The sequence below is a fragment of the Mytilus trossulus genome, chromosome 1, assembly GCF_036588685.1.
Source record: "Mytilus trossulus isolate FHL-02 chromosome 1, PNRI_Mtr1.1.1.hap1, whole genome shotgun sequence".
Classification (NCBI taxonomy): domain Eukaryota; kingdom Metazoa; phylum Mollusca; class Bivalvia; order Mytilida; family Mytilidae; genus Mytilus; species Mytilus trossulus.
The window spans coordinates 22,124,581-22,150,529 of record NC_086373.1 but is presented as its reverse complement, the minus strand read 5'-3'; the positions used below and the strand labels follow the sequence as shown (position 1 = coordinate 22,150,529).

The window sequence follows — 25,949 nt, the reverse complement described above, 5'->3', positions numbered from 1 at the left end:
TTCCAAATACTTTGGTACTTGATGGCACTTTTGACGATAAAATATAACTATTTATTGTGACTATCAAACAAGATCATGACAAAGGATCAGTGATATAACTCCAATGATCTCTTCTCAAATGAAGAAAATGTGGGTTTAAATTACAGACAGTTTGTTTGGTAAGATGACATATCAATCAGGAAAGGCAATGCCACATTTTAGCAATTAACAACAACAAAAATCTAGAATTTTAAATTGATACTATAAGTTAGAACTTAAGTTGAGGAACAAAATAGGCTAAAATATTGATATGTTATGGAGCATCTTCCGAAATTTAATTATAAACTAGAGGCTCCAAAGAGCCTGTGTCGCTCACCTTGGTCTATGTGAATATTAAACAAAGGACGCATTTGAATTCATGACAAAATTGTGTTTTGGTGATGGTGATGTGTTTGTACATCTTACTTTACTGAACATTCTTGCTGCTTACAAACATTCTATCTATCTTGAACTTGGCCTAAGAGTTTCAGTCGAAAATGTTAATTGAAATTTACAAATTTTATGAAAATTGTTAAAAATTGACTTTAAAGGGTAATAACTCCCTATGGGGTCAATTGACCATTTAGGTCATGTTGACTTATTTTTAAGTCTTACTTTGCTGTACATTGTTGCTCTTTACAGTTTATCTCTATCTATAATAATATTCAAGATAATAACAAAAAACGGCGAAATTTCCTTAAAATGACTATTTCAGGGGCATCAACCAAACAGCTGTTTGTCCGATCCATCTGAAAATTTCATGGCAGATAGATCTTGACCTGATAAACAATTTTACTCCCTGTTAGATTTGCTCTAAATGCTTTGGTTTTTGAGTTATAAGCCAAAAACTGCATTTTACCCCTATGTTCTATTTTTAGCCATGGCGGCCATCTTGGTTGGTTGGCCGGGTCACGCCACACATTTTTTAAACTAGATACCCCAATGATGATTGCGAACAAGTTTGTTTAAATTTGGCCTGGTAGTTTCAGAGAAGAAGATTTTTGTAAAAGATTACTAAGATTTACGAAAAATGGTTAAAAATTGACTATAAAGGGCAATAACTCCTAAAGGGGTCAACTGACCACTTTGATTATGTTGACTTATTTGTAGATCTTACTTTGCTGAACATTATTGTTGTTAACAGTTTATCTCTATCTATAATAATATTCAAGATAATAATCAAAAACAGCAAAATTTCCCTAAAATTACCAATTCAGGGGTAGCAACCCAACAACAGGTTGTCTGATTCATCTGAAAATTTCAGGGCAGATAGATCTTGACCTGATGAACATTTTTACCCCATGTCAGATTTGCTCTAAATGCTTTGGTTTTTGAGTTATAAGCCAAAAACTGCATTTTACCCCTATGTTCTATTTTTAGCCGTGGCGGCCATCTTGGTTGGTTGGCGGGGTCACCGGACACAATTTTTAAACTAGATACCCAAATGATGATTATGGCCAAGTTTGGATTAATTTGGCCCAGCAGTTTCAGAGGAGAAGATTTTTGTAAAAGTTAACGACGACGGACGACGCCGGACGACGACGGACGCCGGACGCCAAGTGATGAGAAAAGCTCACTTGGCCCTTCGGGCCAGGTGAGCTAAAAAATGGCAGAAAAGGGCAGACTCTTTGACTTTTACCTAATATTTGCATTGGTATCATTTGGGTCTCAAATCAATAAAAAAAAAAAAGATTTCCAGAATCTTAAATCATGGAAGATGACCTTTTATGAGCTTATATGAAACGGAACGACATAGGAAATTTTATTACATTACATACATACTGTATTATCAAGTGTAAAAGTTCAAAACTATGACAATAAACTATACTTATTTTGTAAAAATTAATTATATCCATTAAAATTTAAACCTCTTTAGCTTTAATTTCTTGTTAACGGAAAATGTCTCCCTTTTCATATAAAATTTCAATTAGCACTGTCATGACTGTTGATTTGTAATCAGAGGAGAACAATTATTGGAGAATTACACCATGGAGTGTGAAATATAATCTATTAAAATTACATCTACATATGACTGTACTGTACAAAGGTACAGTGCTTTAAATTTTTAATGACAAAAAAACATAACAAAATTAAAACTAGAGTATGAAAGACAACATCATTATACAATTGAATAACATAAAACATACATCAATTCCTTAAAACAGTAAAACTCTTGCATAGCAACACAAATGCATGTAATCACAGACATCATTTAACATCTTAAAGATACAAAGTATACATTGAAAAATTCAAAATATGAAGCTTTTACACAGTAAATTGCTTCCCTCTTTTCTATATATATAAAAAAGATAAAAGATAAATATACAAACATCTGTATTGATCCGAGACCTTTTAATTTTACTTATTTTATGAAAAGTACTTGTAATTATAAGACCAAATCCACATGAGCTAAAGAATATCATGTGGATATATAAACTGTAAAGTTTCATAAACTTGTAGTAGGTTACAATAAAAATTAATTCAATGTTGTTTAATGTACTGATCATGCTATATGTAGTATGTTATATCATGATAATGTCTGATGAATGTTCTACTGTAGGATTAAGTATGACATTCTTTTATATGACAATGTTTACCCAATAAATAAGTTAAATGAGTTTATATTTTTTGTTAATGGTTCAAATAACAGTTTTTCCAATATATTTTAAGCAGTTCGTTACACCTTAATACTAAATTTATTTAAATACATAATAAACACAGGCACTTGTCTCAGAAAAAAAAATCCTATATACCTTATAAATTACAAATGTATAACACAAGGTACTTAACTTGCATTTTAGAAAAATGTTAGGTGGTGACGAAGTTCCGTTATATGCCGCTTTATAGGCTGTTAATCCCACTAAAGCTTGATTTATCGTAAATCTAAATTGATTTATCTTTACAATGGTGCATAACATGCCTACATTTATTGTCGGAATCATCCGTAGCAATCCTACCAAAGTATGTCAATCGTTATAATTTTGCAAACCCTGAAGAACTGGCAATAAACGCGTCATGCTCCTTGTATATCTCGGTTTCCGATTGGTCAATTCTATGGGAAAGTCTAAATGATTCTCGGAGTTATCTGATCTTGTTTCATTTCATACGTAAAGTCAAGAGAGAGTCTGAAAGACATTGACATCATGGGAAAATTTGTAACTTATTAGACATACCACAAACAACACTTGTTAGATTTTTTTCACGGTATATCATACAATTTTACTAACTGTATGATAAATTCTATTCATATGAAAACTAACAGTTTTTTTTAAAACGATATTTATAATAAATCATTTACTGCGGCTGTTTATTGCCAATTCTTCAGCGGTTTGCAAAATTATAACGATTGACATACTTTGGTAGGATTGCTACGGATGATTTCGACAACAAATGTAGGCATGTTATACACCATTGTATAGATAAATCAATTTAGATTTACGATATAACAAGCTTTAGTGGGGTTGACAGCCAGTAAAGCGGCATATAACGGAACTTCGTCACCACCTAACATTTTTCTAAAATGCAAGTTAAGTACCTTGTGTTATAATAAGGTATATAGGATTTTTTTTTCTGAGACAAGTGCCTGTGATAATAAAGGCAAGATTTAAATTAAAACGATACCCAAATACCACAACTACACAAACTAACAGAAACCACTTATATAGTACAAATAATAATTTTCTTATCACATGTGTTTACAGCTGGTTAACATTGCACATCATCCTTGAGATTCCATCTCATTTAAAACATCTCTTACTCTATGATCCAGCTTCCTGCTCTTGACCTAAGCCTTCCAATATTATACCCATTGGTGTTCTTTTCAATCCAATATGTTCAATTCTATTTGTTATCTTGTTTTTGACATTCCTCATTCTAAGTGATGCATGAACAATTACTACTGTAATGATAAGAAACAGACCATGAATAAATACTTTAGAGGGGGGAGAAGTGTGATCTTATTTATGTCACTGGGTTCCTTCAAAAAACTTACTAAATTGCCTTAAGCTTTTATTCATGTTTTTATGTTTAAGGAATTTCAATCAAAATATACATTGTACATGATAACTGAGAAATGCACTTTCAAAAGTACAATAAGCGTTCATGGAGGCAAATTTAGACTTTCACTTTCATTTCCACTGTAACTATGGCTACCATGAAGACCATTACTGCAGATTTTAAAGTGCTTTCTCTGGGTCCCTTAAATGTTTGTATGGATCAGCCCTTAGTTAATGCATAATATATTATGTATATTGTACTACATGTACATGTAGTACACATTTTTATTTAGGGGTCAGCTGAGGCCTACCTCCAGGTGCCTGATTTTCTCACTATGTTGAAGACCCATTAGCATGATTAGAGGCCTTCACCTGTTATCCACTCTTTGGTTGGGTTTTTCAACTTGAAGTTGTTGTCTCTTTGACATACTCATAATTTATGATAAATTTGGTAATCAGACTTGATAATGATTAATTTGTACCGGTAGTGATTTTTAGTGATTTGTAGTGATTTGTTTCCATTTTGTTAATATTTGTTAAATATCGGAGTAAAACACAAATCATGTGTCCAAGTTGGCAACCTATTTACTTTTATCGTTCTAATTCTTTGTTTTTACCTTCTTCTTTTTTTTTTATATATATAAAACACAAGTTACAAAATATATCTTAAAAAAATATTTTGTTAAATATGTTACACCACTAAATACACCTGTAAAACTATATTAAAAAAGAGACTAGTACTAGAAGTGCTACTTACAAAGCAATGGGAATGCTATGCCAAACATGAATACTATCACTGCCCCAATCATATATACTAGAAGGTAACCTACAGCTAACACTATTAAAACACTAATCAGTGGATGATCTTGTTTAAATCGACGAGCTGTGAATTGTGAGTTTGTACAATATACAAAGACACCAAATGCCACTGATATGGCAGCAAAGCCACACACCATCTTAACAGGATGAAGAATTCTGAAAAGAAAAAACAAACTTTAAAACAAAATTCAGGATAATCGTTCAGTTCTTTTTTAATGTTGTTAAAGTTTTTAATCGACAGAAATTGTGCTGATACTTCTTTCACAAAGATTTACAACTACCAGTACATCATGTATTGGTGATAATTGTTTTTCAATGTGCTTAGAACCATAATCCATATGTTTTTCAATGTGCTTATAACCATAATCCATAATCATGATAATCTTAACAAGAGGCTCTCAAGAGCCTGAATCACTCACCTTAATTCTTTTGGTTAAATCTCTCATCAATGATTATTTTGGCTTTTCAATTTATTTAATTGTTCTTTGGATCGTCCTATTTTCTTCAAAAGCAAAAAAAAAATCATTTTCTCCTATGTTCTATTTTAGCCATAGGAGCTATGTTTCTTTACATACAAGGAAATAAAATATAAAATTTATACTAGATACTCTGAAACTCATTTAGCCTAAGTTTGGCTGAAATTGATACAGCAGTTTCAAAGGAGAAGATTTTTTAAAGTAAGTCAACATGATGAACAAATTGTGAAAAAAGTCTTTAAAGGGCAATAACTCCTTAAGGGGTCAATTGACAATTTTGGTCAATTGACTTATTTGTAGATCTTACTTTCCTGAACATTATTGCTGTTTACAGTTTATCTGTATACGTATCTATAATAATATTCAAGATAATAACCAAAAACAGCAAAATTTCCTTAAAATTATCAATTCAGGGGCAGCAACCCCACAACAGAATGTCTGATTCATCTGAAAATTTCAGGGAAGATAGATCTTGACCTGATAAACAATATGACCCCATGTCAGATTTGCTCTAAATGCTTTGGTTTTTGAGTTATAAGCCAAACACTGCATTTGACCCCTATGTTCTATTTTTAGCAATGGCGACCATGTTTGTTGATAGATAAAAACTTCAGATACAATTTATTAACTAGATACCCTAAGGAACATTCAGTTAAAGTTTGGTTTAATTTGGCCCAGTAGTTTCAGAGAAGATTCTTGAAATAGTTTACAACGACAGACGACGACGGACGCCAAGTGATGGCATAAGCTCACTTGGCCCTTCGGGCCAGATGAGCTAATAGTGTTTCAAATCAGTGTCTTCAACATTTTACTAAAACAGACACAATTTTCATAACTTTTTCAAAATCCTGGGTAAGAATAACCTTAGGACAAACTAAAGGCTCTTAAGAGCCTGTATTGCTCACCTGATGCTTTGGAAATCATGTAAAATAAGGTTAAAAATCATAATTAATAGCCTTTATCCTTTTACTCTCATATTTGGCAATTTCATGACTGATAGATATAGGATTATTGCATGCAGTGCTAGCATTGATTTCTTTAAAACAAGTTTATAAATGTAGTTATTGGTTAAAACAAATATAAATATGGCCAAAATCAAGTACACCTTTTAGGAATGGATGCGCTCTACTTTAGTTACTTAGCACAAGGTGTTTTGAATTTACTGGTTGCTTAGAACTATTTGTAAAAAATAAACACTAGCACATTCATAGAAAATCAAGTGAGTAATTTATGTTTCAAATTTTATAACAAAAATCTCTGTAGTAAAGGCTGTGGATTTTCTATAAAAATCTTGATTTATTTGTCACAAAGTCCTCTTTTCTATCAAATGCAATGAAATAGTAAAAATTAATGCTTTGCATCAAGTTTCCCCTTGGAATATGTACTAAATGGCCTATCTTTATTATTCATTATATCGGTAGTTTTGATACAATTTACATGATTTAGGTTTGAAAAATTCGTACAAAAATGGCTACAGAAGGGTACATAAACCTTAAACAGGTCAGGAATAACCACCAATTGGTGGATTATACCTCAATTGACGTATAATCCACCAAATGACATATAATGGCATAGACCAATTGGTGGATAATTCTTTGTTTTTCAAAACAAATTATTCCACCAAAATGGAGCATTGTTTTCTTAAAACCATATTATGGTATGAAAACTTGTCAAACACTCCTAGTTTAGTATAGTGACATAACATATTGCATTTAATCAATAATTGTATTTAAAGTTTCTTCTATTGTTATCTTGTTAATTCTTGATTGGCAAATTTACCTGTAATCACCTGTCAATGGACATCATTACTGTCTGCAGTCATGTGATCATGAGTACAACTCCACAGGTGAATGGAGCTCTTTGTTAATACTTAACTTTCATTATCAAAAGTCAATCATGGTCTACTACTACTACTAAATAGAGTTTAATGGCGACTACCCTTGCGGGTATTGCGCCAGATTACCTTATATAAAAAAACATTTCGAGTAAATGTTTTAGAATTTTTATTGTTTAGGTGTAAGCCTATATTATATATTCATATTATAGAAATTTGTGAGTTTTTTTTTTGTTTCCCTTAAGTTTAATCTTATTTGAATCTGAACTATAGTGTTTGTTTTAGTTATCTTGATTATCTTTTGGTTAATTTAAAGTACGAAAAAGAAATATATGTGAACTTATTATTCCATCATTTGTAACTTAGCTTTCTTTGTTTATAAATATTTTAAATTAAGTTGGTAAATAGCTGTGTTTGTTGTTTATACATGAAAAATGTAAGTATCTAATACTCTTTGATAGACATATCTGATTTTTACAAATATGCAAATCCTAGAAGGGGTCCGACATATTCCCGTACATGGTGTATACATTAATGCAATTATACCCATGATACCGCGGCTCGTACGTCCTTGGTAAACTGTGATTCTCTGTATATTGAATTTGACTAAAGATAGCACCCTCACTTATAAAAGATTCATGAACTTACGTTGTAGAATAACAAATTATATAATATATATTACTGTGTATGTATAATTATAATCTATAATGTATTGTTGTAAAATATTTGTGTGTACTAAATTGCAAGTGTTGATATTTTGCAGTTATGTTCTGTATAGATACCAGAGAGTGCTATCTTGGTAGTACCTGATTTAGTGTACTACTTTAAAAATGAAAAACTTTCGTAAAAGTTTTATTTTATATTGTCAAATTCAAAGGGGGTATGTTTCTTTTATTAAGAAATCATAAACTGATAAATGATACCCTCCAGCTCTGTTACAACTTTTAAAAAGGCCAATATATTTAGAAATGAAAAAACTAAAAAGAAAAGGTAAATAATATATATCTACCAAATTATTTGTTTTTTGTGTCACCCGTTTAGACTGGAGTTGTTTCCCTTGCACTGTAAAGAAATAAATTGTAAATACCTGCAGCCGTTAAGCCACCACATGGTATCCATGTGCTGCAAGCAGACACGACGAGAGGGCTGTAAACAAACAATTTCCAGTCCAAACGGATGAATTAGCTGCCGTGACTAAAAATGATAGACAATAATACCAATACAAGGTTAGTATTTACACGGAGCATTGTTTTTGGTCGTTGTAAAATGTGCTGGTTGGTTCTTAAAATCATCATATCACAAGGACCTGGGTTCTGGCAAGCCAGTGCCCTTAAAGAAAAATATCCCACAATAAGATAACTCATCTCGTCTGTCGACCCCATGTATAACCCTATCAATATTTTAGCTGCGGTGTCAATAGTTTATCCATTGACAGCAGCTGAATCACATTCCTCATAGTGTTAGTTAGGTACTTATATACAATGTACATGCAGTTAATTCTTGTTGTGAGGTTTGTGTCCCCAATTTGATTTGGGATGGACCGACGAGAGAGTGCTTGTGATTGATGATTTCTGGGAGATATGTCAGACTCCTGTGGCTTGATATTTTACATATGAGCTCATGTATTTATAAGCAAAATGAAATTTATAAAATTAAAAATCATCTTAATACTAATTATTTTAATCTGATTTATTTTTACTTTTTAACTAAGATTTTCTCTTATCAAGATTTAATTTAATCAGTTATTTACAAATGTAATTTGTATTTTGAATATTTGAGATGCTTTAATCATGTTAATTGTCATACTTGTTAAAATCCATGGATTGGTGTCGAGTGGCTAATATTTCAATGTTTTATTTATAAGTAATTTTACTAGGCCTATAGTTTTTGTCATTTTTCTTTTCCTATACTAATAATACCTGTAGGTTTTCTAACCCTGACCAAAAATATCCTATTAAAATAATCATAAGCATGTTTTTACATAATTTACACTAGAAACTAGAAATATATAGCCAGGTTTTTAGAATAGTCTGAATAATTTTACTTTTATCGCATACCCGTGTTTATTAAATAATCCCATATTGGGAGAAGAGTCTGAGAATATCCTGAAAATAATTTTTTATAAGTTAAGTATTAACAAAGAGCTCCATTCACCTGTGGAGTTGTACTCATAATCACATGACTGCAGACAGTAATGCTGTCCATTGACAGGTGATTACAGGTAAATGTGCCAATCAAGAATTGACAAGATAACAATAGAAGAAACTTCAAATATAATTATTGACTAAATGCAATATGTTATGTCCCTATACTTAACTAGGAATGTTTGACAAGTTTTCATACCATATTATGGTTTTAAGAAAACAATGCTCCATTTTGGTGGAATAATTTGTTTTGAAAAAAAAAGAATTATACACCAATTGGTCTATACCATTATATGTCAATTTGTGGATTATACGTCAATTGAGGTATAATCCACCAATTGGTGGTTATTCCTGACCTGCTCAAGAGATGCAGCAGGCTTTGAGAAAACTGAAACTTTCATAGGACTCAATAAGGGTCATGAAATGGGTTGCAAGTTGCAAAATCATGCTCCTATCTCACACTAGCATTTAATTACAAAAAACTTGCATTATACATCAATTGGTCTATACCAATTGGTGGTTATTCCTGACCTGTTAAACATCACTTATTTCAATAAATCCGCTGACTGATATCAAGTGCCGATATAACCAGATTCCAATTTGACTAGGTGCCGATTTGACCGGTGGCAGATTCAACCAGCTGTCAATAATTTTGACTAGAATTAATTTTGTATGCATACCCAATCAATAAAAAGACGATCAAAGCTACCAAAAAGTAATTCGTCTGGTAATACAATAGATTGTTCAGAACTCTGTTCGCCCATTTCTCTGCGTCTTTGATGTTAGGAACTTGAAATCTAGCAGAATCCAATACAAAATCACTCATGGAACGGAGAGGAGCAATCTGTACTTCAGCCATGCTGTCAATTGAGAGGCCGCTTGCAACTTTAAAATATCAACATTGATACAATTGGTGAAATACATGTTATGTATGTTTTATTTTTGTACAAATATTTTGAAAAATAAATAAAAAAAGCCTTGGATTTGTTTTCATTAGGCAAATAGGAACATATTTTTTTGTTAATGTGTTTGTTATGATATAAGCAATCATTTAGAAAACTATACACTTTAAGATTGTATCCGTATAGAATCAAATGCTGCACAACAAATTATTGTAAAGTATTTCAACTAACAACACGCTACAACTTTCCAAAATGTAACAAAATCATAAAACGTTTCTCTTACAAAATATAACTTTACGATAAATACTAGTTGAAAATAGATATATTATGATATTTTTTATTTCAAATCAAGCTTAATTAAAGTACTGGAATTCAACTGAATAGTGCCTAAATATATGTACGTTGTGGTTAAATTTTGTTTCATTTTTTTTTAAACTTTGGTACTACTATTGTTGACACCCGGTGTGGTCACTTCTGAAATCGTGTGAGATACTTGTCAATAAAAGCATCCGAATGATTTTAACGTTTGAAACACTTTTATCTTTGTTATGACATTCAAGAAAACAAGTAACACTAACCGGTAAAACAGAGAAAACGAAAAACAGGTACATGTGAAATACGAAGCAAATATATTTTCTAGAGAACAAGTTATCGTGTATTCTTTCCTCATCTGATTTTCAGCTTTCTTTTTAAAACTTGCAGAATTATAGTTAACCCGTACCATTGTAAACTCGTTCCAACGTCAACTCGTACCACTTTACAAAAACTCGTACCAATGCAAACTCGTACCACTGCTAACTCGTACCAACGTATTTAAATGCATTTAAATTGTGTTGATTATGTTTATACTTTACTTTCACTCAATATCTCTTAAGTCTGTAAAATGTATATAATTTGAAAATACAATGACCAATTTGTAGCTAATGTTCCCTGTCTATTGGATAGAAAATATTGTGGCAGATTTGCTTTGTTGTCTCCTTTGGATATACTTTTTTTTAAACTTTTACTGATAATTATTAAATTTAATTTTCAATCATTCCAAATTAATTTTTCATGAATAAATCCTAGCAGTTCATCAAAATGATTTCCAAAATGAAATTCTTAAAAAAATACCCAAAATATTCGTAATTTTTAATATATTTTTGATGGTACGAGTTTGCAGTGGTACGACTTCCCAGTGGTACGAGTTAACTTTTTTGGTACGAGTTAACATGGTCTGAGTTTTCGTTGGTACGAGTTAACTTGCTTCCCAAATCCTTGATACACCTTATCGCTATTTATTCCATTCCGGATAAGTTCTGAAATAACGCAACTTTTTCATCCAGTTGAAGCTATCTGGGACCCTGTTTTTAAAAACAATTCACCATGCATGATATATTTTAATGAGACCTTTTTAAACTACCTTAAATACTTCAAACAAAATATTTTTTAACTTCAATTTCAATTCCAAAAAAAGTGGATCATACTACACATGTACTAACTCTATTAAAGTTTCTTGATCGCTTTCTCAAGTGTTTCCTTCCTTAGCTCACTACTGATTGACATCTATTTTCGGCAGCCTGACCTAAACAGAAAGATGTGTAAATGACTGTTTTTACCGGATTGGATTTAATAGCGATAAGGTGTATATGAGGCATGCCTTACCCGTGAATGGGTACCAAGTTTGTATGAATTAATTTGTTTGTAAATATTTGTTAAAAAAAGAAATGGGAATACCATAACGTTTCCGATTTTGGTTCTGTTGTTAGTGATTTTACTTGTGATGTTATTTAAGTTATGACGTCATGTTCAATTTAAACAAAGAAATGCAATGCATCAGGTAACATTTATTCCTATCAAAGACAAAGAATGATTAAAAATGAAATATTGGTATTGTGTTCCTTGAGTTCCTATATTTTACTAGACTAATTTAAGTCTCACGACAACAAGACTAGAAGAAGGAAGTAGATTTCTGTGTTCTGCGCAGATCTGGAAATTTAAAAATGCTACAAAAAAAAGTTTGAACAACTTTGAGTTCATAAGTACAATGAAAAATCTGGGAAAATTTTCCTGATTTTTTTTTGTATTGACTTTTCTACTGATATTGGTGACTTCGTCCCCATATTACATGTATTATAAGAACACAAATTGAAATGGAAACTGACATTTTTTTAATACTTATATTTCAATTCCTTTATCCTTTTCAAGAGGCATTAGCTCACAAATTCATGTTCAGCGATTTGACTCAAATAGATATAACTAGGTGTGGTATGAGTGACATTGAGGGGGTCGCCCCGATATTCCGACACCCCGTTAGTCCGACACCCCATTAGTCCGACACCTCATTATTCCGACACCTCATTATTCCGACACCCCATTGGTCCGACACCCCAATAGTCCGACACACCAATAGTCCGACAAAGGTAAATAACCGCCGAAATATAAAGGTTAGAGAATAATTGCAAACAGTATAAAGTATAGAGAAAATTGCATGTCAATTAAAGAATATCTATATGAACGACCCCTCCCCAAACCCCTACACTCCTTCGTAGAATCTTGATATTTGAACTACTCTTGCTTATGAGTACAATGTATATCACAGAAACAGATAATATCATGTCACCTGTTTGATATTACTATTGAAGAAGTACCATGACTACGCCCATATAAGAAAAACCAAGGTCCTTGCAAGTTTTGGTTAACTAATTTAAGATATGTTCTATATGGGAACACATTCTACTAAAAAATAAATGTTATCAGCAGTCTCTCATCATAATGAATCGTGTACACGTGATAAGGTCTGGGAGACAGTCAAAACTGGAAAAACTGTAATTTTACCATAAAGAAGTACTATTGATTCCAACCATTACTATTTCGATTCATATATATACAGTACACGAACTTAATTATCGAACACTGAGAGCCATGGAGAGTGTTTTAAGTTTATAACATCTATAGTGAAATTGTCCAATCGGTAATTATCTTTCTATACAAAGAAGACTTGATTAAGGTTGAAACTTCGATATAAATGGATGCAATGTGCTGTCAGAATGAACATGAACTGAATAGTCATGAAAGATTTGCCACTGGACATTAGACAAACATTAACTACCAATCATGTATTCAAACCGTCATGTCCATGAATGATGACATACATGTATGCAACAATATTTGTAATTGCATATTCATAAAGCAACAAAATTTCTGTAATTATATTTTATTTATTTTCATTTGTGTTCTTTGTTGCATCTTTAAAAACACAACTTATCGGTTGTTTTTAGCTCACCTGGCCCGAAGGGCCAAGTGAGCTTTTCTCATCACTTGGCGTCCGGCGTCTGTAGTCGTCCTGCGTCCGGCGTTAACTTTTACAAAAATCTTCTCCTCTGAAACTACTGGGCCAAATTTAACCAAACTAGGCCACAATCATCATTGGGGTATCTAGTTTGAAAATTGTGTCCGGTGACCCTGCCAACCAACCAAGATGGCCGCCATGGCTAAAAATAGAACATAGGGGTAAAATGCAGTTTTTGGCTTATAACTCAAAAACCAAAGCATTTAGAGCAAATCTGACATAGGGTAAAATTGATTATCAGGTTAAGATCTATCTGCTGTAAAATTTTCAGATGAATCTGACATTCCGTTGTTAGGTTGCTGCCCCTGAATCGGTAATTTTAAGGAAATTTTGCTGTTTTTGGTTATTATCTTAAATATTATTATAGATAGAGAAAAACTGTAAACAGCATTAATGTTCAGCAAAGTAAGATCTACAAATAAGTCAACATGACCAAAATGGTCAATTGACCACTGTAGGAGTTATTGCCCTTTATAGTCAATTTTTAACCATTTTTCGTAAATCTTAGATATCTTTTAGAAAAATCTTCTCCTCTGAAACTACTGGGCCAAATTAATTGAAACTTGGCCACAATCATCTTTGGGGTATCTAGTATTAAAATTGTGTCCGGTAACTCGGCCAACCAACCAAATTGGTGGCCATGGCTAAAAATAGAACATGGGGTAAAATGCAGTTTTTGGCTTATAACCCAAAAAACAAAGCATTAAGAGCAAATCTGACAGAGGTAAAATTGTTGATCAGGTCAAGATCTATCTGCCCTAGAATTTTCAGATGAATTGGATCATCGGTTGTTAGGTTGCTGTCCCTAAATTGGTAATTTTGAGGAAATTTTGCTGTTTTTTTGTTATTATCTTGAATATTATTATAGATAGAGATAAACTGTAAACAGCAATAATGTACAGTAAAGTAAGAACTAAAAATAAGTCACATGACCAAAATAGTCAAATGACCCCCTGAGGAGTTATTGCCCTTCATAGTCATTTTTTAACAATTTTCACAAAATTTGTAGATTTTCACTAACATTTTCCACAGAAACTACTGTTATAGATAGAGATAATTGTAAGCAGCAAAAATGTTTATTGAAGTAAGATCTTCAAAAACATCACCATCACCAAAACACAATTTTGTCATGAATTCATTTGTGTACAATGTTTAATATTAACATAGACCAAGGTGAGCGATACAGGCTCTTTAGAGCCTCTAGTTTAAACAAACCAGGCAAACATGCGACATGAAAATAAATCTAGCAACAAACTCCACTTCTCTTCACATTGACACTGTTACAGGAATGTACTTGTTTCCATTATTTCTTTTTACCAGTACATTTTTGGCTGATTCTTAACGGAGAACGCACCAAACTTTACAAAGTTCTGTTTGGTTCACCCCTATTTTAAGTGTTTAACGTATTTGCTTTAAATAATTCACTCTTCAATAAGTACAAACAGTGTTGCATAAAGACAAACTAAACTTAAATATTCTTCTCAAACAAATTCTGTACACCTTACCGAATCAACTTCGCATCTTACATACAAACTTTTATTCAGTAAAGCCTAATTGGAGCCTTAACTTTCTTATTTCCCTCCTTTGGGAGAAACACAAAGTAGAGTATCGCCATGTTAGTTATTCGACAAAACTTCAAAAAGTACATTTAGTTTTACAAAATGTTCGCTACTCGGCATCTGAATCAGATTTTCTGTATTCGGTTTGAGTAAATATATGCCATTGTTTTCACTAATACCAACCAACCTTGATATTCCTAAGTTGCCTTTCCTGTTCTCAGTCATTCGATGGACAAGGTCAATGAGTTTTGATATCCATTTAAAATTAAAGTGGGAATAGAATTATGGTCACTTTTGCCTTTTTCCAACTATCAGTAAACCCTGGGTGCATGGGACGTCCGTTTGATTGGTCGAGGTATATTATTTTCCACAAATGTCAAAGTGGTGACGTTTTATCCGATGCCTCGTGTAGAGAGAGTACCACGCTCTCTGCAGGTTAAGAAACATTGCAACAAATCTAGGGATCATCGGTAGCCTTTTGTCTGAGCCTGTTGCAAGGCAAATGTTTGTCCCTATTCAATATATACGTTTATCATTCAGCAGCACTCCAAGTTTCATTGACCTTTTTTCACCCCGGATGGTATCTATTACAGTACCTACCTATTGTATTTATTGTTAAATTGTTTTCGCATGTAATATTTCTCACTGGACATTAAGCAAAATTATAATATTGTAAGTATGTACTTCATGAATTATGTTATTATAATTATGAGGACTCTCAGGAGGATTAGTTTTAACTAATGATATTATTCTCTTGAAATGAAGATAATGTATTTCTTCGTTCATTTTTCCTAATGTGCTTTGTCTATTATATGCATTTTAAGCTCATCTGGCCCATCATTTGGCGTCCGTCGACCGGCGTCGTCCGTCAACTTTTACAAAAACCTTCTCCTCTGAACCAACTGGGCCAATTTTCAAATTCAACCAAATTTGGCCACAATCATCATTTAGGTATCAGCTAGTTAAAAACATGTTTCCGATTAACCGGCCAATTAACCAAGGCGGTGGCTGGCATGGTTAAAAATAGAAAATAGGGGTAAAATGTAGATTCTGGAATATATCTCTAAATCCAAAATCCAAAGGATTTAGAGCAAATCTGAAATGGGTTTAAATTGTTTACTAGATCAAGATCTATCTGCCCTGAAATTTTCAGACAAATCGAACAACCCGTTGTCGGGTTGCTGCAACTGAAATTTGTAAATTTTAAGGAAATTTTGCAGTTTTAGGTTATGATTTTAAATATTATGATAGATAGAGCTACACTGTACGATCTACAAATTCAAACATGACCAAAATGGTCAATTGGCCCCTGGATTTTTCTTCTCCTCTGAAACTACTGAGGAAATTTTAACCAAACTTGGCCACAATCAGCATTATGATTATGGTATCTAGTTTTAGAAATGTGTTTGGTGACCCTGCCATCCAACCAACATGGCAGACATGGCTAAAAATATAACAAAGGGGGCAATTGCAGTTTTTGACTTATATTTCTGAAACTAAAGCAAAAGAATAACTGTTGCATTATTTCATGCATCAATTATAAATAAAAATATCAGGATATTTTAGACGGTTTCCGTGTAAAACGAAAGTGGCCGCATTCGTGCTCATCCTTAATATTGAAATGTATGTTGTACTTGATGATAATACATAACATATATATATAAAGGTTGAGGATGAACACGGATGCGGCCACTTTCATTTTTGACAAAAACCATCTGAAAAGTGACATATTTCGGCATATTTGAGCTTAAATCGGATCGTTTTTCATGACTAAATCAGTTAAAATCTTTCACATAAACTAATTGAATCAAATGAAATAGACACTTAAGTGTTTAAAAAGTGGGCAAAATCTTTCGCCAGATGAACCTGAAATTTGAGGCCAAATCCGTCCTTACCGGACCTACTCCTTTACTGGCTTGCTGTCTATATGTAACGTACAAGTTCAAAGGAAATTATCAATTTTCGTGAAATAATTATGAAATACTTTAACTAATTTTACCAATTGTCCTTTATAATATACTATGTATTTATGTTTCGTCTGTCCTGTCTCGCTATGTATTATCTCATGTTTGTATATATTGTCCTCTTGTACACCTGTATGAGTCTGAGGTTATGAATAAAATCTTGAAAATCTTGAATCTTGAAACTTTATCTATGAAACCAGATTTAAACTACCCTTTATAAGGAAATGCTTTTACCAAGTCAGGAATATGGCAGTTGTTATCCATTCATTTGATGAGTGGGCTTTTGATTTATCCATTTGACTAAAGACTTTCCGTTTTCTTCGGAGTTTGGTATTTTCATATTTTACTTTTTATTATAATATTGTTCAATTATTATATCCGTGTCGGACTAATGGGGTGTCGGACTATTGGGGTGTCGGACCAATGGGGTGTCGGAATAATGGGGTGTCAGACTAATGGGGTGTCAGAATAACGGGGCTGCCCCACAATGAGACACCTCTCCAACTCCATATCAAATGCTCATACATGGTTTCCCCTGTGTCAATTTTTTTCTTTGCTACCTCTTATCCCAAAACAATATATTTTCGCTCTTTACTAGCATGAGGCAGGCATTACCTGTGAAAGGAATGGAAAGGGGACGAAGTCTGTATGAGTATTTTTTTCAATTCGAACATATCTTAACTTCAAAATGGTTTAAAAAAGACATGGATGTTGTAATGTAATAAATTTATGTTATGACGTCATATTCAATGTAAACTAAGAAACGTTATCATCAGGTAGTGTTTTTTTCATATCGAAGAATTATTAAAAATGAAATTGGTCAGGGGCAGATCCAGCCAAGATGGCCGCCATGGCTAAAAATAGAACATAGGGGTAAAATGCATTTTTTGGCTTATAACTTAAAAACCAAAGCATTTAGAGCAAATCTGACAAGGGATAAAAATGTTTATCAGGTCAAGATCTATCTGCCCTGAAATTTTCAGATGAATCAGACAACCCATTGTTGGGTTGCTGCCCCTAAATTGGTAATTTTAAGGAAATTTTACTGTTTTTGGTTATTATCTTTAATATTATTATAGATGGAGATAAACTGTAAACAGCAATAATGTTCAGCAAAGTAAGATTTACAAATAAGTCAACATGACCAAAATGGTCAGTTGACCCTTTTAGGAGATATTGCCCTTTATAGTCAATTTTTAACCATTTTTCGTAAATCTTAGTTAACTTTTACAAAAATCTTCTTCTCTGAAACTACTGGGCCAAATTAAACCAAACTTGGCCACAATCATCATGGATGTATCTAGTTTAAAATTTGTGTTTTTTGACCCGGCCAACCAACCAAGATGGCCGCCATGGCTAAAAAAGAACATAGGGGTGAAATGCAGTTTTTGGCTTATAACTCAAAAAACTTAAACTGTAAACAGCAATAATGTTCAGCAAAGTAAGATTTACAAATAAGTCAAATGACCAAAATGGTCAATTGACCCCCTAAGAAGTTATTGTCCTATATAATCAATTTTTAACAATTTTCATAAAATTTTCATTTTTCACTGAAACTACACGGACAAGTTCATTATAGATAGAGATAATTGTAAGCAGCAAGAATGTTCAGTAAAGTAAGATGTACAAACACATCACAATCACCTAAACACAATTTTGTCATGAACTGTCTGCTTCCTTTGTTTAATTCACATATACCAAGGTGAGCGACACAGGCTCTTTAGAGCCTCTAGTTTACTAGACTGATAAATAAATATTTTACTCAGTGTCCTGACAAAGAGACCGGAAAAAGGAATAAGATTTCTTTGTGAATGCAGGAATTTAAAAAAGTCTGAAAAACAGAAAAAGGTTAAAGATTTTGATTTCATTAGTAGAATGAAAGTTTTTCCCGATTTTTTTTTATTTATTCATTAATTTTTTATTGATTTTTCTACTGTGATAGGGGACTTTGTCCCCTTATAAATATTTTTTTCTTATAATTTTTTCCATCTTCCTTCCCCCAAATTCCCCCATATGATTTTACCCTATTGTCATAATTGTTGTCTATGATTATTCTTTTAATCTCATCCTTAAGTCTACATTAATCATGTTACTTACTTTTTAAAAGATACTGAAAAGAAAAAAAGTATGAAATCTTCATTTTGACTTCTGGGAACACAAGATTTATCTTCAATAAGTGTATCAGATATATATTGCCCTTCTAATTGAACAAGTTGAAGGTTAATGACTTAAGGCAGAGATTTTTCTTACTTTTGAATATATTTCTTCATAACAAGTTACAACAGTTTTAGGGTACCACGATTTCCCTAGAAATACAAGAACAACATAATATTCCCAAATTTTACCAATTTTTTATTTTTTTTACTATCAGTTAGAAAATTATTGTCATGGTTGTAGGCAGAGAGAAATGTTAAAGAGCAAAATTTCTCAGCAAGACAAGATCTACAAAAAAGTAATCATGTGCCAAATTGTCCTACAACTCCTTCTTTGTCATGTTTGTTGCTCCTTCAGGACTACATGTATCTTAATGAAAACTAAAAAAAGCAAAAAAAATTGTCAAGACAAGATCTTCACATACATGTATCAACTCTAATGACCTCTGCCACTTGACTCATTAGGAGAGTAATTGCTCTCGATCATGTTGACAATTATTACCCACTTTTGTCGAGTTGCCATAATCTTGGATTCAGAACCATCTTCACACAATAGACCACTTTCGAGTTCATCTGTCACTGGAAAAAACTCGTCAATTATACATGCTTTTATCACCGTCATTTGTGCGTTTAGGGGCGTCGTCACTTCCCTTCCAATGTTGAGCGAGTGGTTGGAAAACTATAATTCTATATTATACGAATTATTCGACAAATTGAATTCTCAAAATTGACAATTAACACTGCTTGTCATTAGGGAATTGTCAGTAAGTACCTATAGAGCAACCATTATTTCTCGTTTATCCTGCACAAAGACGATCACTAAGACGCTTGATGAACATAAAAAGTGCAGGGATACAGGCGACCCCCTCTATCTGGTAAATGACGTCATAAAGGCGTGCATAATTGACAAGTTTTTGCCGGTGACGGATGAACTCGAAAGTGGTCTATTGCTGGTAATGATTATCATCATAATATCCAATCTTCATACCTTAAAAAACGTTAAATTTTATTTTATTAAACAATTTTTTTTTAAAGTATGAATTTTATGAATGTCAGTAGCATTTATTCAATTTGTATAATTTTTCAGCTATTTTTTTTCTTAATCTGTGTCAACCAGATGGAAAGTGATTGGTCTGGTCGTTGGAATCATGTCAGAAAATTTGTAGAACGTGGAGGTCCATTTGCTCACCCTGATTTTGAACCTAGTACTGAGGTAAGATTTGTTGATAAAATTCTAATTTTCAAATAATAATAGATGTTAACACTTAATACTACTAAATTTTCAGAGTTCTGTGATTCTGATGGACCTGATGAATTTTTCAAATTTATTTATTTGATATACATGTGTATATTTCATGTTTTTGTTTTCCGGTTTTCTAATCTAACCAAGAAAAAGGTAGGTGCCATTTCTATCAAAGTATATATTCGTAATTGTCCTATATGTGTTTATTTTTACACCAAAGGTTAGACAAAATAAGAGGCAGAGGATACCCAAGGGTCAAGTCAGTGAAGAAGTTTAAATATACATGTATCAATAAGAAAGACTAGGCCATGACAAAAAGAAAAAGATTAAATTACATAAAAAACTAAAGGAACATCACAGAAGTGAACTTATGTGCTCTGGAGGAGAAAGCAGTTATTTCTCAAATTGTGCCATAGTGGCACATGTCATGTAAAAGCTTGGAGTGACACTAATGATGCTGCACATGGCATATGAAGCCTGGTGTGGTATTGATATGTCAAAAAATAGTAAAAAGACAGTATTGTGTCGTTATAAAGTTGAAAATTTTACCATGGTCTGTTCTAAAGATGTTCCATAGATTTAAAAATAATTATTTATTATGATGGGGTCCTACATGTCCTAAAGAGATGCATTCAACTTTACCATTAAGCATCTTCAATTTATTTTTTTTCCTTGAAAACATCTACCTTCATTTAACAATATCATGATAGGAAATGAAAATCTTGGATTAAGATTCATATGCAGGTCCTGCTGGAATATTTCAATTCGTAAGGAAAAGTTCACAATGGGAAAATCAAAACCGTCTCTTTTGTTATACTGCTTAGTTTTTAACCAACCCTCACAGTCAATTTCTATACTGTCCCCTCTTTTTTATATATTTTATTTTTTACCTGCATGAGCTAAGATGAGACATGTGAGAGTAAGTCTAGTTACTGCTCAACTCTATAAGAAGGAAAGCACATTTCTTCTAAAAAAGTGAAAGATATTATATTTGGTCTCCAGCTTGATTATGATGATTTATATCAAGTAAGTAAGGTTTACCTACCCTGTGCAGACAGATATAGTTTTTAATGGTAATTTTAATCTTATTTTCTATAGCAGTTGATCACAAATCTGTTTTTGTTTGAAAAACCACCAGTGTTTTACAAATGTATGTTATTTACAAAAACCAGAAATTTCATCATCTGTTCATAAATCTTAAAAATTAGAGATAAGCTTCTCAAAAAGTTGAATGTATTCATTTGACCAATTAAGCATACCATTATTTGGGCATGTCAAACTGGCATGATACTGTAGATTCAGAAATTATTGCCAGGTTTTTATTAATGTGAATAATGCGACTGGGTAATTATCACAATACATAATGTAATAAGAACTAACATATTGATAACAGAAACATAGATCTTTATGCATTTTTTGGTAATCGCAACAATAAAACTCACAATGTTGTCCATTCATGAAAAATCGCAATAATAAATGCATGCAATAATTTCTGAATTTACAGTAGAATAAATTGACTGAATTACTCTAAGCTCTGAAAAGATAATCTTTATTTCATTCTTGAGTAGATTTTAATTGTTTCCTTTAAAGCAAAATCCTTATTTGTGTAGACTTATATATTCAGAGTTTGACAAAAAATGTATTGTAAAGATGCAAATTTTATTCTGGCTAACCAATATATTGAAATATACTTTATATTGATCAATTTATTTATTTCAGGCACTAGGATTTTTACAAGATGTGTGTAAGATATTGGTCATTGGTGCTGGTGGTTTGGGATGCGAATTACTCAAAGATCTGGTAAATAAAAAAGAAATATAATCAACAAAATAAATACTTGATGTTATAGAACTCAGGTGTCACCACATTTCATAACATCAGAGAAAATTGAAGAACAAACAGCAGACTTCAGGGAGAACAAAAGGATCGCATTAATGCTTTTCATTTATTAAATTTACCTTTTTGAAAATTTTCAGACCACTTTGCATCACAACTGATATTTCCTTTTTGTCTGGATGAATTGACAAAGGAATTGAATGGTTATACAATGATATGATTCTGGTGCATCTCAAAGCTTTAATTGAAGGATTTGTCAGAAAGATTCACAATACTTTAATTTACAGAAACAAATAATAGAACTGTGCAAAGATGCAATTTAGTTACCATAATTGTATTCCACATAAATTATGCATGCATAGAATTACTAAAAAAATTACTTGATTAAAGTATAAATAAAATTGAATAGAGGTTCCTTACATATAAACATGCTTTTGCTTTCTATTTGTAGGCCCTGATGGGATTCAGAAACCTTGATGTAATTGATATGGATACTATAGATGTTTCAAATTTAAACAGACAATTTTTGTTCAGGTATAAAATGAGAAGGATAATGATATAGTTTACTTTTCTAACATAACACTATTGGTGAACTGAACTCTGTAGATGCCACTTATCCTGTTTAATTGTACTCTGTAGATGCCACTTATCCTGTTTATTTGAACTCTGTAGATGCCACTTATCCTGTTTATTTGTACTCTGTAGATGCCACTTATCCTGTTTAACTGTACTCTGTAGATGCCACTTATCCTGTTTATTTGTACTCTGTAGATGCCACTTATCCTGTTTATTTGTACGCTGTAGATGCCACTTATCCTGTTTAACTGTACTCTGTAGATGCCACTTATCCTGTTTAACTGTACTCTGTAGATGCCACTTATCCTGTTTATTTGTACTCTGTAGATGCCACTTATCCTGTTTAACTGTACTCTGTAGATGACACTTATCCTGTTTAACTGTACTCTGTAGATGCCACTTATCCTGTTTATTTGTACTCTGTAGATGCCACTTATCCTGTTTATCTTTACTCTGTAGATGCCACTTATCCTGTTTAATTTTCTCTGTAGAAGCCACTTAGCCTGTTTATTTGTTCTCTGTAGATGCCACTTATCCTGTTTATTTGTACTCTGTAGAAGCCACTTATTCTGTTTATTTGTACTCTGTAGATGCCACTTATCCTGTTTATTTGTACTCTGTAGATGCCACTTATCCTGTTTATTTGTACTCTGTAGATGCCACTTATCCTGTTTATTTGTAATCTGTAGATGCCACTTATCCTGTTTATTTGTACTCTGTAGAAGCCACTTATCCTGTTTATTTGTACTCTGTAGATGCCACTTATCCTGTTTAACTGTACTCTGTAGATACCAATTATCCTGTTTAATTTTACTCTGTAGATGCCACTTATCCTGTTTAATTTTACTCTGTAGATGCCACTTATCCTGTTTATTTGTACTCTGTAGATGCCACTTATCCTGTTTAATGGCATTTTGAACAGATATATCATGTTATTGAGGGGTATTTGCGAAAAATACAAGTCGAGGGACTTAAATTTCCCGAGCTGTTAGGCAAGGAAAATTTTGTCCCAAGACTTGTATTTTTAGCTCACCTGACCTGAAAGGTCAAGTGAGTTTTTTTCATCACTTGGCATCCGCCGTCCTGCGTCCTTCGTCCTTCGTCCTTAAACTTTTACAAAAATCTTCTCCTCTGAAACTACTGGGCCAAATTAAACCAAACTTGGCCACAATCATCCTTGGGGTATCTAGTTTAAAAAATTTGTCCAGTGACCTGGCCATCCAATCAAGATGGCCGCCATGGCTAAAAATAGAACACAGGGGTAAAATGTAAATTTTGGCTTATATTTTTGAAACCAATACATTTACAGCAAATCTGACAAAGGATAAAATTGTTAATCAGGTCAAGATCTATCTGCCCTGAAATTTTCAGATGAATCGGACAACTCGTTGTTAGGTTGCTGCCCCTGAGTTGGTTATTTTGAGGAAATTTTGCAGTTTTTGTTTATTATTTTGAATACTATTATAGATAGAGATAAACTGTAAAAAGCAATAATGTTTAGCAAAGTAAAAGCTACAAATAAGTCAACATGACCAAAATTGTCAGTCAACCCCTTAAGGAGTTATTGCCCTTTATAGTCAAATTTTAACAAATTTTCGTCAGTTTTTGTAACTTGTACAAAAATCTTCTTCTCTGAAACTACATGGCCAAATTAAACCAAACTTGGCCATAATTATCATTGTGGTATATAGTTTAAAAAATGTGTCCGATGACACCGCCTACCAAACAAAATGGCCTACATGGCTAAAATTAGAACATAGTGGTAAAATGCAGTTTTCGATTTATATCTTTAAAACTAAGACATTTAGGGCAAATCTTTCAAGATTTAAATGTCCATCAGAATAAGATCTATCCCCTTGCAAATTTTCAGATGAATCTGACAACTCCTTGTTGGGTTGCTGCCCTAAAATTGATAATTTTAAGGAAATTTTGCAGTTTTTGGTTATTATCTTGAATACTATTATAGATAGAGATAAACTATAAACAGCAATTTTGTTCAGCAAAGTAGGATCTAAAAATAAGTCAACATGATAAAAATTGTAAGAGTACCCCTTAAGGAGTTATTGCCCTTTAAAGTCAATTTTGAACAACTTTTCGTCATTTTTGTAACTTATACAAACATTTTCTTTTCTAAAACTATGGGCCATATTAAACTCAACGTGGCCACAATCATTACTATGGTATCTATTTAAAAAAAGTGTCTAATGTCCCCATCTACCAACCAAGATGACCGACATCAGTAAATGCAGTAACAGGTGAGCGACACAGGCTCTTGAGAGCCTCTAGTTTGCAAATACCCCTCCATAACATGATATATCTGTTTAATTACACCAATAAATTTTGATTTAAACTCTCTGTACTAGGAAAAGGAAATATTTATTTGAGGACAAGTGCTATTTGTAACATAAATTGGATTTTTTCCTTTGATGTTTTTATGAAATAAAATGCTTAAAAAGTGTGGTGAGGCAAAACCATGGTATATTATATGCAAATTAATGTTGTACCATACTTTGCTAATTAAATATGCAACTCAACTAGAATTCAGCCATGGTATAACATATTCATGTTCATGTTATTCCATGGCTGAAGCTCCACCTTTTTTTTTTAAATGTATCCGCCTCTTAAATATTTAGGAAACTGTTAAACATACTAAAAGGTCAAGATCTTCATTTGTTTTCATTTCATAACAAAAAGCAATAAATTATGTGTACTCAAATCTTAAGAAACCTTTTTCAAACTATAAAGGATTGTTACGAATTCCCCTAATTTTGGAAACAATTACTAAATGTTTCTTTTTTAAGTTGTGAAAAAAATGAAATGTGAAACTATCATTTCCTTTGCAAAGATCCAATTAAATTTCGATTTTAAAAAGGGAGTACTTATAGAAAAAGGAATAAATATCGGCTACAAATATCTGTTACAAAAACTTATAAAAAAAAATAATCTAATAATCGAATTAATAAAATAACGGAAGAAAGCAGTTTGCACGAAAACTAGAAATGTATAAATTTTTCAATGAGATGAAAATTCTGTAAAATATGATTAATTTGTATGATACTTGAAAAAAGAAAAAAAAAACAATTCTTACCGGCATTAGAA

At 32.3% G+C, this 25,949-nt stretch overlaps 2 protein-coding genes across 5 annotated transcripts in view; one reads left to right on the top strand and one right to left on the bottom strand.

Moving 5' to 3' along the window:
- Positions 1–3,385: 3,385 nt before the first annotated feature.
- LOC134718941 (PRA1 family protein 2-like) lies at positions 3,386–10,174 on the bottom strand. The gene is made up of 3 exons (XM_063581803.1): positions 9,967–10,174; positions 4,771–4,988; positions 3,386–3,916 (listed from the first exon to the last, which is right to left on the bottom strand). The coding sequence occupies exons 1-3, from the start codon at positions 10,143–10,145 to the stop codon at positions 3,777–3,779; spliced, it is 537 nt and encodes a 178-aa protein (XP_063437873.1). The 5' UTR covers positions 10,146–10,174; the 3' UTR covers positions 3,386–3,776.
- A 485-nt stretch (positions 10,175–10,659) lies between these two features.
- LOC134718919 (NEDD8-activating enzyme E1 catalytic subunit-like) overlaps positions 10,660–25,949 on the top strand; it is a 75,440-nt gene continuing 60,150 nt past the window's right edge. For 2 of the 4 annotated variants that reach the window (XM_063581781.1, XM_063581767.1), the window contains exons 1-4: positions 10,660–10,793; positions 20,283–20,408; positions 22,158–22,238; positions 22,726–22,808. In XM_063581781.1, the coding sequence (XP_063437851.1) occupies positions 20,313–20,408; positions 22,158–22,238; positions 22,726–22,808 (260 nt within the window). In that variant the 5' untranslated portion in view covers positions 10,660–10,793; positions 20,283–20,312. The remainder of the gene's footprint in view (positions 10,794–20,282; positions 20,409–22,157; positions 22,239–22,725; positions 22,809–25,949) is intronic. The other 2 variants (XM_063581791.1, XM_063581773.1) reach the window with 1 other exon arrangement.

What these genes read in the sequence shown, in the direction of transcription:
- LOC134718941 (XM_063581803.1), bottom strand. Translation starts at nt 10,145, where the DNA reads ATGGCTGAAGTACAGATTGCTCCTCTCCGTTCCATGAGTGATTTTGTA. An exon ending in ATCGTCTTTTTATTGATTGG is followed by an intron (nt 4,989 to 9,966) that starts GTATGCATACAA and finishes TTTTCTTTTCAG; the next exon opens with AATTCTTCATCCTGTTAAGA. An exon ending in CATAGCATTCCCATTGCTTT is followed by an intron (nt 3,917 to 4,770) that starts GTAAGTAGCACT and finishes TTATCATTACAG; the next exon opens with TAGTAATTGTTCATGCATCA.